Genomic DNA, 17,009 nt, shown 5'->3' on the forward strand with positions numbered 1-17,009 from the left:
TTGGCATCCCAGTCCTCTGCCTCTCTCCCTCCTCTGTTAAAAAAGACAACGCCAACAGTTTATCTTCCTATTAAAAACATTATTAAATAAATTTATCACTTGAAGGCTTTATCTTCAAAGTGGCGGACTTCCTTGATATATAATCTAATCTTTCAAGCTCACCAAAGATTTTCGTCAAACTTCATTAATTGACAAATCAACTTCTGGAGGTTTGGATCTAATTGCAAGACCTACTTCCCTCCTGCTTCTTTTTTGTTCTCTAGTAAATGCTAGAAAACCTTTCAAAGTGCCACAGGGAGGAAACTGTGACGTTAAGGCTTTCAGATTTTGTTATCTTCTGAGTTGTGGTCTCACTTTAAATGCCCTTCCAACGGTCTCTGCACAAGATTTTAGTTTAACGATTTGAAGGATTATTGGCAGCTAAAATGAGGATTTGCGGATCTTGAGTAAAATATATTGTAATAACAACTGTCAGTCTGATTTTGATGCTCAGGCCTGTATGCCTCTCCAGCAATATCTGAGTACTTTGATATGGTCACAGCTATGGTCTCCTTGAATACTATTTCTAAAGTCATAAAACATTTCACTGCTTCATATTTTCAAAAAGCCCATCTTAAAAAAAAAAGAAAAAAAGAAAAAGCTTTTAAGCTTTTTAGCTTATAAAACTAAAAAGCAAAAATAAGTTAGAAGGAGTTGAAAGCATTTTTTTTTTCCTCATTGCACTCAGTGGAATAACAAATAATTAAAATGGTGACTAAGTTTATAAACCCCTACCCAGTCCCACGGCCATGGCAATCATCTGGATCACAATCCAAAAGCTGGGGAGATTGGGGGTCTTTGCTTCTCCACCTGTGTAATGTGAACAAGGGGATCCCTGCATCCCCCAAAGGGGAACGAGAGCTCTGGTTCATGGTTTTATCATGTTCAGATACTGTAACATAACAGATCACAGAAATGTCCATGAACAGAACAGACGGTTAAAAAAGTAAAATAAAATTCAATTTTCAAGCTCAACCAGAATGAAAATGCAACGTACTTGTGCAGACAGACATACACACCATTATAAAAAAGGTTTTGTACTCTCATACTCCATCTGCTGGTTCCGCAACAGTATTTAAGACATCAACATGCTCTCCCCACCCCCCCAAGCTACGCAACACCCCTGCGCATCTGGATATGTTGGCAAGTGTTAAACAAGAAGTCATGTTCATCTCAATATTTCAGAGTCCACTGGGGAAAAATAAAAGGGTAAAATATTTATGACAAAATGTAAAATAACTAAACATGTAAGGAACAAAACTGTTCCTACACGTCTCATAAATATCTCAGGGTTAAAAGCACAAGGTTAAAAACGTAGTGTGTTCTTCCATTTGCCCCTGCCTTGCTTTTGTATTACATGTTAGAGCTTCCAAGAAAATCAATTAGTGTGCATTTTAGTCTTTCAAATGTTTAAAATTGGGCACTTTTAGTGTATAAACTCTAAACATCTCTTATTATTTGAGTGCTTTTTAATGCAGACTTGTGTACATTAAAAATACATTTAAAAACGAAAGGCATTTGTCTTTCAGCTGTCTCTGGAAAAGCAAGAAGACAAACATAAGCAGGAAGCAGTGAGCAGTGTTTGTCCCAGGACAAAGATAGGATCATGACTATGCAAATCCATAGAGCTTAATAAATGCTTTGCAAGACTGGGTCTGTCATTTCACTCCCAGGACGAGTTATGGTATATATTACACACAGAAGGAAAACAGACACCTCCCTTCAGTCGCTCCTCAGTGGAAGTTCAATGCTTAACACATGCACTGCAAGAATACACACATAGCATTATCCTTTCCAGTTTCCTCCCACTAGCTGGGCTTTTCACACTCGTATAAAGCGACATCTGGAAACGATCATCTCATCTCACCCTCAAAAAACTAACAGAAGCAGTAATAATATGGTAATAAGGGATGAAATTTTATGAAAGATGCCACTTAACTGAAGACTAAAAGACACCATGCAATTTAAATAAATTGCTTTTAGCAGGGGACTGAGTGCCTGGCCCATTTTTGCAAATTGTGGGCCAGATTTTCAACGGGTGTAAAATGCTGACTTTGGTAAAGCAGTGCCAGCTTTGCTAAGGATATAGTCCTGGCAAGTCGCATTTTTAGGATCACACTGGAGATACCCTTAAATTGAGGATGCTGAAATGAAGCTGTGTAAGCAAAGAGGAAAGAAGCTATTAACACATCAAATATCTGCTTCTTTTGCTTTCCTCCCTCTACAGTTTCTTTAAGTGAGCTGAAAAAGAGGAATCACACAATTATCTGAATGCATACAAGAAAACTCAAACAACATTGTGTTGTGCAAAGATGAGAACTCGGTTCCCTGATTAACCCAGGGTGACTTGGTGACACAGAAGTTGACGTAATTTTGTTTTAGGTTCTCTGTGCATCACTTGTGTCCAGACTCCAGTCCAGAAGATCTGAAATCATTAACGTGGGCCTGACTGTCCTGTCAGTGACCTTCTCGTACATAGCCTTCATGTGTGCCCAGCATATTGCAAGTAGAAATACAGCCTGGAAAAACTGGAACAAGAGAAAAATCAAACTGGTTTGTATTCACTTAAAATTTCATTCAAAACCACTTTTTACTTAGAAGGCTATAACAGATGTTTGCCTGTCTCAAATCTACAATACCACTAAGTCAACCAGTGCTCACTGATTTCTCAGCGTTGAACAAAACAGGATGAGGTTTTTTGTTATTGTTTGGGGCTTTTTTGTTTTGTTTTCTTCTCGCTTTCTCTCTCCTCATTTTTGCCTCTTCAGATTAGGAATACTCAGGCTGTTTGGGATGAAGCCTGGACAAAACTCAGGAGCCAAGAAATATCAAAAAGAACAGTGTCCTAAATTAAGCTGGTGTGAAACAAAGTGCTTGGCAGGTTCACTTCTTTTGGAAGAAGTTGTGAGGTTCCATCACTAGCAAGAACTGTTGTTAGCATGAAAGCCTCATGCCTTTATGAAAGTAGTCATTTTATTGACCAGCCTGCCCATTCAGAAAATAATGCTATATTCAAACCACATCATAGAAAGTCATTAAATTAAACAGCAACACCACCAAGCAGAAACAGTGTGGTGTGGAAATGAATAACTAGACTTCATCCTAATAAATAAAAACTATTTCTGGATAACAAACTGCCTTTGCAGATAAAAAGTAAATCCCTAGAATTTAAATCCATCGCGAGCAAAATCCCTCTGGAAAAAAATCCAGACCAAAGCACTATTATGACTGCCTTTATATTCATAACTGTCTTTATGCAGACTAAGATAAGGGCAATCAATCCACATGCCTCAGGACTTCAGCAGGGATCAGGATAAAGAAAATTCCTCACCATATGTACCATGGTTAAAGGCAATAGTGGACATGCTTTGCTAGACTAGGGAATTTTCAGGCATGGGTCACTGCTAAAAACAAGTATCAGATTTGTGGCATACTGATGTGCCCCAGTAGTAAATCCCAGCCTCTCCTCTGCACATTGCTGCTTTCCAACACACTGAATTTAGTGCCTGAACTTTGGATGGACCATGGCCTCACCCCAAACCAAGTACCTTGTCAGGTCGAACAAGCTGGATTTTCAGGAGTCCTGTATTCAGCCAGTCACCCAAAGTGCACCAAAACTCTCTGCTTCCCCTTTCACCATTTAATTACCTCCCTTTCTCCTCCCAAGCTCCTCCTGTTCCATATAGGTCATCACTGTTGTTATATCCCAGACAACACAGCTGCTCCTTTTTTCAGTTCTTTTCCAGTAACTAATTCAGAGATCTAATCTACCCTCTGTTCTTTGAAAGGTATCTTTCCAGTTTGACCACATTTCTACAGCCAATATAACTTGATACTAATAGCTCCTCAAGACATCTTCTGCTTGGAACACCCCATATATGCAACCAACTGCACCTCTGCAATGTGAAGAGAAACCAGAAATAATACACTTTGCTTCCTACAGAGCTCTGTAGTTTCAACTGAAGCCCTGTCTATGTTGTCCAAGTGGTCTGAAGGTACACATTACGGGCTAAAAGAAGTTGAGACCTGACAAAGAGAGACAAGAAAAGTGTACTGCTCCGACATGCTCATGGCCACAAAATGCGTATCATCAAGAAATACTTCACCTTTTCTTTCAGCTGTTATTTAAAGGGTAGATGGTGTCTTCCTACTCTGTCAAAAATTAGGTGAGGAGGGGGAAAGAATAAAGCAGAAATCAAGATACATTTGTTATCTATTTGATCAACTTGGCTAGGAAAATCATCATCTTACATGCAAAATGGCCTTAAGCTGTTAGGACATGATACAGATGAAGCCCCAGTCTTTCAACAATGCTACCAGGCTGTTTCCAAGCACAAGATGGGGATCAAGGATCAAAAAGAAGGAACATTGTATTTTTGTAACTCTACTCTTACCTCTCGAGCTGACATGCCAAAGGCTATTGAGGCGGAATGAAAACAGAGTTTCAATCATCAAGCTAAGTGGACAAAGTTACTAAAATGGGTACCAGTCCCACAGGCTTTGCGGGATCCACATACCGAAACTCAGACACAAGATCTTGCCATTCCCAACAGCTCACCTGCAGCACTCCGCAGCTCTGGGGAATAGGCATTATCAAGAGAAGAACAAATGCATTTCACTGTGCTACACAAACCTTTGTTTCAGGGAATTTAGCAAGAGAGCAAAAGCAGAACATGCACTGCAAAGGCTTGTCTTATCATAGCTGAGAGAAGAAAATCCCTCACAACATTTACCAATACAGAAAACAAGAAACGCAGGTAAGGTTTTTCTTCACTGCTAATAGTCTATAGGAAGTGTTTTTCCAAGTAGGCAATCTTGCTAAAAAACTTCTATTTTCCCCATGTCCACATTTAAAGTTATGGAAGACAGTGGAGCTAAGAGGTAAAATTTAACTGATATTAATAGGAAGATGAACGTATGTTTCAGGACAAGGCTTAGAGTAAGTCCAAGTTAAATAAGTCTGTGAATCAGTGATTCTAATAATACCCACACATCAGTCGTACAGAGCTCTCTTTCAAATCACTTGATATGCCATTTGTGTAGTGCTTTGACTCATATATCAGGTTTTTTCAGGTTTGGGTTTTTTTTGTAAGCTTGGGGAAAAAAAGAAAAAAAAAAGAAGGCAGCAGCATAGCAACCCTGAATCTTATTTTTCAACATTAACATGTGAATGTTTCCTATTTAATGGGACCTATCACCTTAAAATTAAATCAGAAGTATTTTTGAACCTGTTGTAACAACTCATACTAACTCGGCGCACAACAAAGTAACCTTCTGGTTGTTCAGTTTGTGCATTCCATAACAGCACACAACCACCCCCTTTTTCTAACATTTGTAACAGAGCAACAGACAAAATCATTTCTATAAAATATGAAATTGCAGTCTTAAAACAACAAGAAAATGGCAAAAGCTGCTCAGACTTGTAAACTTTTCAAGATTTCATGGCAACAAAGTACTTTAATAATAACTAAAGGAAAAAGTTTTCCAACTCCTTTGTAATACCGTATGACACTCTGAATGTACAGATTATTTGCATTTATATCAGCTACTTTATCCTGACTCCTTTTTAAAAGGAGTATTGAATTCAGCAACATCGTTCAAGACTAACTTTTATTTCCCTAGGCCAACAACAAAAATTGAGTATTGATCTTGACAACTGCTCCTTTCTCCGGGAGCTAAATCGCATCCTCCTGCTGAATAACCCAGTCTCTAGCAGTTTATCTTACCAGATAGGTTGCCATGTGATCCATGTGAATTTTTTCATATGAGGACAAACCTCCTATTACGGTAAGCTTGTTCTGTGAAGACTCATTGCCACACCTTTTTTTCTGTGGGAAGATTATGGTGTTTCTCAGGACTTTTTCTCCCCTCCCATTCCTTACCAAGCAATTCTCCTGTCATTCTGGAAAGTTTCCTGCTTCCAAGTCTCAGGGTCACAGAACCCTCCTTGTCTTATGAGTCACCTGCTGTCATCATCCAAAAAAGCAGAGAAGCTAATGTTCAAGATAGCTTTTCCAGGTAGTACTTTAATCAGGTCTAAATATTATTTTTAAAGAGAGTCTGTCCTTTTATTAATATTCATTTAAATGTTACTCTTTGGCCTTGCTTTTCATGTGAGTTCATTCCATGAGAAGGCAAACACTTTTCAGATGAGATTTCCACCCTCCAACGATGACCTCATTTGCAAGGTCTTCTCTTTCCCACCCACCACAGGGAAAAAAGGACTTCTCCCCTATTCTTCCTTCTGTGGCAACTGGGGAAAGAAAAAACGCAGGGGAATAGTAAATAAGCACGGAGAAGAAAACAAGCCCCAAGCTGCCGAAATCACAATTCCAAAGCATACTCTTTTGAATGAAGCCCATAAAACAAGGATTTTAAAGAGCTCTGTTTAACTCTTGAGGATGGCTAGAAAAAAAACACACTCAGAAAACCAGTGCTGAACCACTAGGCACTACTGTGAACTGTGTTCAGACATACTACTCTGACCCTGCTATGTCCCCCAATCTATTATTTTGGGAGTAAAAACTAGTATTTTATATCTTCCTTTCCTTTAACCACTCCTCACCGCTATGTCTGCTCTTAACCTTAAACAGTCTTTCTCTTTTCCCCATTCCCTGCTGAGCCACTCTTCCCTCTGACTGACAGTTTACTGTTTGATGCCTCAAGGTCATTTAATCTTCTCCTGTCCCAAGTCACAACCTATCAGAGTCTATAAAAAAAAAAAAAAAAAAAAAACCAACAACAAATCCACATACAACAAAACAAAACGCAAAACCCAGAATAACAACAACAAAAAAATCATTCATTTACAAAGGCAGGGTTTGTCATCTTTTCTGGCAGTTGGCTCTTCCTGGAAGGAGACAAGCTGGGACTTAATTTTCAGTATCATTTCTAAAGATCAAATATAAATGAAGTCTTGTAATGCTGTCCTGTAGAAAACCAAAAGCATCACCAGTGGGATAACAGATGCCCAGGCACATACTGTTTATAGAAATTTAGATATTATCGAGTTTAATAAAATTTCTTTGTGCTCATTTAGAGCAAGACCTTTCATAATTAGTTTTTATGGGGTTTATATAATGAAAAACTTTTTAAAGTCCATGTAAATAACTTCCATTCACTCTGATCAAAAATCTGAAAATCATGAATGATCTTGATAAGAGTTGTGTCATGGTGTAATGACTTTCTAAGCTCATGCTGAGCCATTCTGGTCATGCTCTTGCTCTGATACAAGGCCAACAGTCAAGAAACTCACAGCAGACAACTGCAACTTTATAAATGAGCTTCTGTCACTTGATTTGAAGTGGAAGAAAAGCATGGTCCTCCCCAGATCATGCTTTAATTTAGAGATGAAAATAAAAAATAAGAATCTTTTCACAATATGTGCCTAAATTGAAGACTATGCTGGCAGTTACTCGGACTCCCTAGCACAGAAGTATGCAAGGTCTATGTGAAAAGACATTAAGAAGATTTTTTTAGTAAAAGGGACATTGACTTCTCACTGTTGGAAGGTTGCAGACACCTTCTGTTTATGGTTACACTGATTTCTTGTAACTTAAATAGTGAGTAATTCCCCAGTATAGGCGATACTCTCTACAACTACTTCTGCAGTCAATTTTGTTATCTTTATTAGTGGGCCTAATAAACACAGGGCCAACACTAAACAGTCCAGCAAAACAGGACTACTCCAGTCATCTACTGACTGCGTACAAATGTGTAGGAGTTTGGTACTTCCCTCTTGCTAAGAAAAAGTAATGACAAAGAAAAGAACCAAAAAATTCACTTGAGGAAGGCACCATCACTCATCCCTCAACTATTAAAAAAACCCTTCAATTTTCATTGATGTCATTCATTAGGTACTCTAAGACAAATCAAGGAAGCAGTGCTGCTTTCTTGGTTCAGCACATTTTTTAAAATCTTTACAGTGGAAGTTTTGTGTAATTACCCTCAAAATAGGGTATTTTGAAGGAGTTTCACAACATATAGAAATTGGAATAATGAGTTGCATTTTCCTATCATTTCAGTTGGCATTTTGTGGAAGTTGTACATCTTTAGATATTGGGTATGTCTCTTCCTTCCTTCGAGTCCATGCTTCAATCAAGATCATTACAATTTCTCCTACCCAATGCCCAAAACAAAACATAAATGCCATCACCATCAATCTCAACAAGCTCTGTATGACATCTAACATTAATAGAATGACCTTCTCCAGTTAGATTTTCATTAGTAAATTAGGATGGAAAATAGTGAGTGGCTCAGCTTAGCCAATTTGAACAAATTATCTACGTCATCCTTCACAATGCCAGTCGATACCTATGCTGAGCAAGGAAACTCAGCAATTTGGGATCTAGTACAAGACATCATTAAGCACAAAGCCAACATCCTTGGTTTTTTGACCCCTGAATTAAACTAAAGGAAGCATTCTTTACAGGTAATACAGAAAACTTAGCAAGTTTGGCTGCTGCAGAGAGTGTGCCTGCAAAGTCACAACGCATAAACTACAGACCAAATCTCAGCACATCATATTTCCATATGCAAATGCACAGTCCTAGGCCAGGTCTGCACTTATTTCTGTTGAGGGTTAGAGAATTAGACCACTTTAGTGAAGGGGGGAGACAGCCAAAAGACAAAGTAGCAGAGCATGTGCCGATTTCCCAATATAGGCCAGGACATCATCCAACATCACTTCACGCTTTCCACCCAGCTGCAGGAAAGCCTCCCAACCTGTCTCCTACCAATGGACAGGTGCTGAATATAGCAAACTCCTCCATGCCAGATCCTCATGCTCAGATTTCTTTTTTTTTTAACCAATTCTTCTCAAGGAGACACTAAATGTTCACTGCTTTATATAACCTGTATAATAAAGGAAAGGCAGTAAGGATGTGTGCCCCTCCACCCCACAATGCAACCTGCCAGCCTTCCTCTTCTGGTAGAGGAAGAGGATGTTGCTGGGGATGCTCATGCTGTGACAGCGGATGAGGAACGCTAACATTGCACTGCTTAATCCCATCTCAGGATGGCATCTGGCTGTTCTTGATGCATTCTTCACACTTCAGACTTGCTATTTGGTCAGAAAGGGTAACAGGAACCAGAATGCTTTTGTATAAGCTTTCCACTACTTACATCCACTTGCCGTAAACCATTAATTTGTGGGGAGGAAAGGGAGGTTGTAGAAAAAGGAGAGCAGCCTTTTAGTCTCTGCCCTTTGTTCCCACCACAGTAAGGACCTTGCAAAAATTACAAAACTGCAAACCTTGGGAAGACAGTTGTGTGGTGGAAAAAAGCTGCTAGGTAGAAAACTGCAAGGCACAGAGCTTGATTTCCCTTAATGGCTAATGATTAATGTATGAAAACAGGACGAATAGCCAATATATCTGAAACATGAGGAATATGATCCTTTAGTTTTTCCTGGGGAGGCCAATATGGCTTAAAAAGAAGATAGACTTTTCCCATGACTGGATCAAAATTGATCTGTTCCAATATGAAAGACAAAGGGAAGACGCTGCACAGTGTTTGAACAGGTTTCTTTGTCAGAAGTGAGAAGAATCAGTTCCATCAAATGGAATACAAAAATGTATTTTAAAAACTAAATGCTTCCTGCTTCACCACATTGCACTCATAAATTGATAGAACTGTCAATTTGTTAATAAACAATGCTGAACCATTATCCAAGAACAACATATATTTTGTAAGTACTTACAGGGTGAAAATTTTATAATAGACTAGTCTTAAGAACAGTTTGCCTACTGGAAAATTGGTTGGAAAACTCTCATCTGCTTGCCCATTTCAACAGAAAGCAGCCACACACTCTAGCAGAAAGTCTGGCAAACACACTACATGTGCAAAAACAACAGTTTCTTAAACACTTGCCTATAGAATAAAAAGTAAAATATTCCAGGCTATATCAAAATTCATAATGTCAATTCAGATCACTGACAAAGCACATCTACAGTAAGGACGTGTGAAGGACCATTTGTTAAATTGTTAGCAAGTGAACCAAGGCATCTGTGCTGTATTGGGAAGCAGCAGAAAGCCTACCTGCACATTTGGTCCTTGTTGTGAGTGGTGGTCCAGGGGGCCCTGTGCCTCCCTCTCCGGGGCGAGTGAGCAGCACTCTGATCTCATACTCCACATCAGGATCCAAATGCCACAGTTTGTAATTAGGAGAGTCTACAATGTGCGTTTCTGCCCAATTCCCAGTGGTTGTCCGATACTCCACCTCTTTCAATATGATGGGCCCATCTCCAATGATAGAGTTGGCGTTGGGTTTGATCCACAGGTACGTGGCTCCGACAGCCAGCAGCTCGGGAGGGGCGATAGGAGTTGGGGGTTCTGTAGACAAAAAGAAATCATGAGGCCTGAAAGAATCAAAAGGATCCAATTTCCGTTATGTATCTGTATAGCAAGACTGTCACAACATCTCTTGTTACACAGGCACAGTTTCTCCTGTCATTTACCAAATCTTTCATAAGAATTAAATCTGTTACTGAAAAGAATTTGGCTGCTTTTTTTTTTCACTAGGAATTCAGCCCGTTACACTGGGGGTAGTGTTACCAATTCAGAAACACCTGCAAAAATACAGTAACCACAAAGCAACTTCTGTTTAAAATAAAACAGAAAACTCACTTTTAAAAGATCAGAAGGTTTATACTTTTCCCTTCCTTTAAGCATATGAGCAATAGCACTCAATATAATATTGGAAAGTGAGGGGAGAAAGAGTCTTAAATAAAGAAGACCGAGTGCATTTAGCATACACCACATATAAAAAGGCTGCAGCACAACAGCCCTTCCTCTGCCCTGTGACCCGACACAGCAGAATACGACGATCATTGATCATGGTATTGTGGTTCAGCCAAAGTGTAATGCTTCATGTGACACAATTAGCAATAAGTGGAAAATTCAAATCACTTGCTCATTTTGTGATTTTACCAAGCAAAATAAAGGTTAAAAATAGGATAGATTTTTTAATCAAAGCACTGGCTGTGTGCCTGAGAAAATACTAGCAAATTTAAACACCAGGGATCTTCCCATGGTCAACGATATCAGCAGTCAGGATGCTGCTAAACTGACTAACTGGGGCTCTTGGTAGCTCAGAACTAAGAAAAAATTCTAAGGCAACAGTGAATCAACACCTCCTGTCATGTTCGATTGCTAAGTTGCTTAACTTCATGAGCACAGGTACTCAAGCAAAGTCTGCATGACACTCGAAGAGTGCCTAGATGTCTGAAAAGCATCATGAGGAGGCAGGAACCTGGCCGCTGAATATCGCCTCTGTGATAAAAAGAAAAGCAAACCAATAAAAGACATCTCAGCAGCACCCTTTGATGAAAGCTACAAAAAAACCCCCAATCTACAGGGCTCTGGCTGTCTGCCTGATTTTTATTTTTTTCCCCCTCTGTGTCAGTGTATAAATAACACTTGCATATTGGAAACTGCATGAATAGTGTATGCCTTGTGGTTTTGAAAACCTGAGCTGAACTGTGCAAGATTATGAGCAGTTTCTTTAATCTCATCTAGCTTTCTCTCTGTCACACTCTAATGTGGTTTGCCCTCAGCCCAGAGGACACAAACTCTATTCTCTTGTGAAAATAAGGTGACAAAAAGGACATCTCTGTCTCGGAAAAAGAAACCTATAAATGTTACAGCATGACATTAATTTTAGAGTTCCGTGGGAGTTATTCTAAACCCTTCTTAAAGGTGATTCCTCAAAGAACCCAGGGAACTGGAAGAAATGTGGAACAAAGGAGTTTGAGCACCACATGATGGGAGGAAGATGGGACTTTCCCCTCTGGAGAAGTCTTGCAGGTTACCATCTGCTCAGTGAAGAGAAACAAATGCACAGAAACCATTATTATACAAAATGATCAACGGAAATGTTGCTTAATTTCATTTCCTCTGGCTAACTAATAACAGTGAGCCACACTATCTCCTTGAGACTGACTGCAGGAGTTGTGCATCGTACCTCTGAAAAAAAGCAATCTGAATTGCAATTGTAGCAGGTGTCCAACATGAACAAAAACTACTGTCACAAGCTAAGTTTTCTGTGGAGTGTTTGTTTCTGCTTTTATTTTGCACAATTCTCATAACTCCTGACAGAATCTTTTTCTGATATGAAATGTCAGGCTAATTATGTTTTGACTTAGTAAGATTATTTTTCCAAGAAATTTGTTTTCAAGAAATGCATGTAGATATATTTTCATTAAAAATCAAATTATTATAAATCACAAACAGTTTATTACTTGTTTCTTGGTGCAAGACAATTAAAGGATAGACTTAGTGATTTTTATTCCTAATGCGAAAATGACATCTCACAAGTCACATCATAGCTGAACACAAGACAAATGAAATATTGAACTCCATTCTCCTGGGCTGCAGACTTCAATAGCAACATGATCCAGGTTACTTTGGGATTTGATTGCAAGTTAGAAGAGCTTTATGGGACTGAGCTTAATTAATCGAGCAGTTTGTCGTGATAAACAGACATGAAAGTCTCATCTAGCAAGTTTAGAAACTACTGTTACCAAACTGATTTAAATTAAGAAGACACCCAGCATTACTGTCTTCTCTATCTGAGGCCAAGTCTAAACCTCCACACCCCCCCAAAAGTGACGATGGTTTCCCCTTTTTCCCCCCATTAATTTTTCCCTTTCTAAGTACCATTTGAAAAACAGGTGCAGCAGAACATTAGAAAATTAGGAGTTTAAACTGTTGCTTCCATCTTAACAAATTTAAGAAACAAAGATAAGCAGCCATTACAGTAGTTATTCAAGGCTCAATCCCACCCCACTGAAAATAATGAGCTCTTTCCTACTGGCACCAACTGGACAAGTAGCAATTTTTTTTATATCACTCTGTGCCAAATTACTGCAAGTGATCTAAACAAGTTACCCATTATTTAGCAAAACTAGCACATAAATAAGGACCATTTTTTGCCCTTTTAACTAAATACACTTGTCAGTTACAGATGACCAGCCTGATGTTATGAGCTCACTATTTTAATTAAAATCTCTACGCGACCTTGATTAAATAAACATGGTGACAGATTGGCCCTGTACACATGTAATTGTGATCAACCATATTTTAAGCCCCATTTGATCCAGACAGTATTTTATATTGCAAGCTGTGTCTAGCCTGTTGCTCCCTTTCAGCCATTCTCCCTCCTCCTCTGGGCACAGAGTAGAAAGCCACGGGCTCCCCAGCAACAAGGGCATCTGGAACTGGACTGCTCCAACTGGAACAATATCTAGCCTGAATCCCAGACTCAGGAAGGACACAGAAAAACGTGGTTCCCAGGTGCCCTCTTTCAAGGAAACAAAAGGCCACTGTTAGGGCTTTGAAATGGCAGAAAGTTTAGTAATGCAAAGAGTGTGAGAAAACAAAACTAACATGAAGGACTAAAATAGACCAAATAGAACCATAGAATATCTCAAGTTGGAAGGGACCCACAAGGATCATCGAGTACAACTCCCTGCTCCTCGCAGGACTACCTAAAACTAAACCATATGATTAAGAGTGTCATTCAGACTCTGCTTGAACTCTGACAGGCTTGCTGCAATGAACACTGTACTTCCCAACTACTGTGGAAAACCCATGTATTTTACTCTTCAACAACTGCTCCTGAGTATTTCTACTCTGCTACTGGAATATTCCTCTATGTGATTTTCTAAGGAAGTCAGCTGTAAGTAACTGTTAGACACTGAACAAAAACGGGCTTCATTAATTCTTGTATGTGTAAAACTTTTATTTTTTGAAAATTCCTTCCTTGTTCATAGCAAGATCATCTGACAAAACGTACAGTCAAGGGAACCATGAACCCTCATTTGCATGTGATGGCCTATGGATGGTTTTGGACAAAAAGAACCCCTAATGCCACAAAACACTAGTATAACGCAAGTTCAACAGTTCTGTTTCTGAAGTGCTAACCTCTACCTTATTTCATTACTGAACAATCATGTCAACACATGAAATTTGTAACATGACTCTCTCAAACTCTGAAATAAACGTAGGACTGAAGAGAATCAGAAAACAAAACTAGAGAGGACCTAGAAAAGCCTGTCACACCCATTAAATAGAGGAGGAATGCAGGTCTGCATCTGGCTGGGCCATCCAGTCTGTACCTTTTACACTGCTTGATGACCCTGTAAAGCCCTTCCAAAGCATCCGCTGTGTGCGCCCCACGCATAGCCAGACCTCCAGAGCAGCAGGAAGCCAGCTCTAGCATGCACACAGACAGCCCTGTTTGGTTTTCTCACATATACACAACATACAGCACAGGTTCTAAAAATAAGATCAGTAGAGACACAGCGTTTTTTATTCTTTGGGGGTTGAAGAGGTGGAGATGAGAGCTGCTACCAAAAGATGTTTTCAAACACGATACTGCTTACTCCCCGACTAATGGGAATTGTAAGCTTTTCCCACAGGGTCCTAAATGAGAAGCTGCGGACTGCGCTTGCCAAACAGGTAAGGATGGGACTGGAAGGCAAGGGAACTCAATTTCAAGCTTCTCGGAACTTTTTTAAGCAAAAAATACAGAACAAAACGTTATCGGTATAGTTTTCTACACAACAGCCACAGAGCGTTACAATTTAAAAGCTATTGAGAATGTAGGTACTTAAATGTGCATTTATGAAGGCAAACCCAGCTGTTTTAAGAAAAAATGGAATCATGTTAAAATGCCTTCATTCCTATTTTTTGCTCTTCCATCCTTTAAGGCCAAATTTGTTATCTTTGCACAACTGTTTGCCTACCTTATTGCTGGCTATTACAGACTCACTTGATTGTCTGAGCAGCATCCATGAGGACCCTTTCTAGTTTTACATCACTGCAATAGCAGTCTGAGCTCTGAAGGACAGCATTTATACTGGCATAGCTTATTAGCATGCTTCCTACTATTGTAATAAATGCAGCAGTTGAATTTTGTTTTCCAGTGATTGTCCAAACTTCCAGTCCCATTTATTGCACAAAGAAATGGCACAAGGATTTTACAGTATTTAGCATAAGACTATTTCACTGTGCTGACACTGTACTGAGTTTTTTGTCTCAAAGAGAGACATTCAGATCTGCCTCACAGTAATGTAACAGGCTGACAGCAGTGGCACATGTCAACCGTGTTGGAAGAGAGTGCCAGCAGCATTAATAAAGCGATTCATTAATTCACCTGGATGGGTGAATTGTACCAGCGACCAATACAGTCTGTCTGCTCCCAAAGAAAAGTGTCCAGAACCAATTCTGAAATCAACGATTTTGAATATTTAATTAACGCCAAACTCCAGGAAAGTGAGAGAAGAGGAAGATTCAGGATTTCTACAGCCTACAGAGCAAGGGGCGGCAGTTTCACAGGTTTACACATTTTGCAGGTGCAAAAGCCTTTACTGTTGGTTCTGTGTCCCATTATGAGACAGAGCAGCCCAGCAGGCAAACATCACGCTTACACAGCAAAATTTAACCTCTTATCCTCCATGAGCATTCCCACACTGTGTGATGCAGCCCTGCGGATATGCTCTTCTTGCCCCCGTCGAGATCAACACTGCATTCATCCTCACGAACCATCACCCACAAGATGCTTATGTGCTTAGTAATCAAAGACTAACAGACAAAAATGGAAATTTACCCTTTTAGCTTGTGGCAGGTTGGTTATTTAGCTAAAGAGCTAGGACATCAAAGCAGTAAGTGGGGGGCTGCATTTAGGCACTGCTATATTGTTCTATAGATTAGCAAATTTAAAGTCAGTACTCTCCATCTGAACTCTCCATCTGATGCTTCTTCCCAATACAGAATTTACTAACACAGTGGTAAGTAACTCTATGATACAAAATACTCATTTGCCACAGCATGTCATGCACTTTTTTCTTCTCACTTTTCCCTTAAGAGATAATGCTCTTGTCTACGCGGGACTTGACATACGTTTCATGGACAAGAAATGGGGGAGAAAATAAAAATGATCCAGAAAGATGTGAAAGAATTGAGCAAAGTGGTCAAAGAATCAGCACAACAAGAAACGAGAGGATCTCAGGGGACAGCAATCAGTAGCACCAAAGAAAGCCAATGGAGCAAGAGACCAAATATTTGGCAGGATGCTCATCTGACATTCCCCAAACTCCAAAATTCAAAGCCTACAGACTATTTCCATTACATCCTACAACAGTGTAGGTGTAGCACTTGTATACGAAGGGAGAACCTGCTGCAGCCTGATGAAAATGAAGAATATATATTCTCTATGTATTTTCCCCTTAAGAAGCAGTGGAAATGCTCCTTGGTGATTTGAATACGTATTTCTAAATTAAGCAACTGGGCTACCTAGGTTTAAAGAGAAGAACACAGTAATGCTTACAGGAGTTACTACAAAGAAGTAGAAAACTTCTTAACCATTTCCTGAAAGCACTGCAGTTACCATGCAAGACAGCTGGAACAAACCCTGGTTGAAGGAAGTTCATCTGTATTAGTGTCATCTTAAGAAAAATAATAATTTACAAAGTCTCCCTGAGACCAGAAGGAGTTGGTAGAGGCCCATTGCCTCCTACCAACTCTTCTAATTGCGTTACAGGTTAAAGGAGGGGAGCACCAGATACCAAGGGGAATTACAGTAGCATACTATTTCATTAGCATTTCACACTATTTGTGCCTCAGAAGCTTAGCCTGAATCCCACCAGAGCCTCAGAGGATGCTTTCATTTTCTAATAAAGAGGAAAATAGCATCGGATTAGTTGAACAGTATCTCATTTCCCAGCGTAAATTAAGTGAATTAGATGGAAGACTGTGTGCTCTAATTGTAAAGCTTATTACAAGAACTCACATAGATTAGAACTGAATGCTTCTCTTTGAGTCATCATTTGTACTGCAAGAGGAAAAAAAGGTGACTATAGACTCTCCCACGGCTCCCTAACGGCTCAGTATTAACATGTGGGAATCTGGACTGCAGCAACACACAAGTCTTGTGCACTGAGAGGGCTAGAAGGCAACCTTTCTTCCCA

At 39.5% G+C, this 17,009-nt stretch overlaps 1 protein-coding gene across 9 annotated transcripts in view; it reads right to left on the reverse strand.

Moving 5' to 3' along the window:
* The window catches only part of PTPRT (protein tyrosine phosphatase receptor type T), a 473,479-nt gene that overhangs the window by 231,955 nt on the left and 224,515 nt on the right, over positions 1-17,009 (reverse strand). For all 9 annotated transcript variants that reach the window (XR_012631402.1, XR_012631400.1, XR_012631401.1 and 6 more), the window contains exon 7: positions 10,078-10,371. Coding sequence is in view for 6 of the 9 variants with exons in the window: in XM_074888115.1 (XP_074744216.1) it covers positions 10,078-10,371 (294 nt within the window). In the remaining 3 variants the exon portion in view is untranslated. The remainder of the gene's footprint in view (positions 1-10,077; positions 10,372-17,009) is intronic.

The sequence above is a fragment of the Strix uralensis genome, chromosome 18 (assembly GCF_047716275.1).
Source record: "Strix uralensis isolate ZFMK-TIS-50842 chromosome 18, bStrUra1, whole genome shotgun sequence".
NCBI classification, from domain to species: Eukaryota; Metazoa; Chordata; class Aves; order Strigiformes; family Strigidae; genus Strix; species Strix uralensis.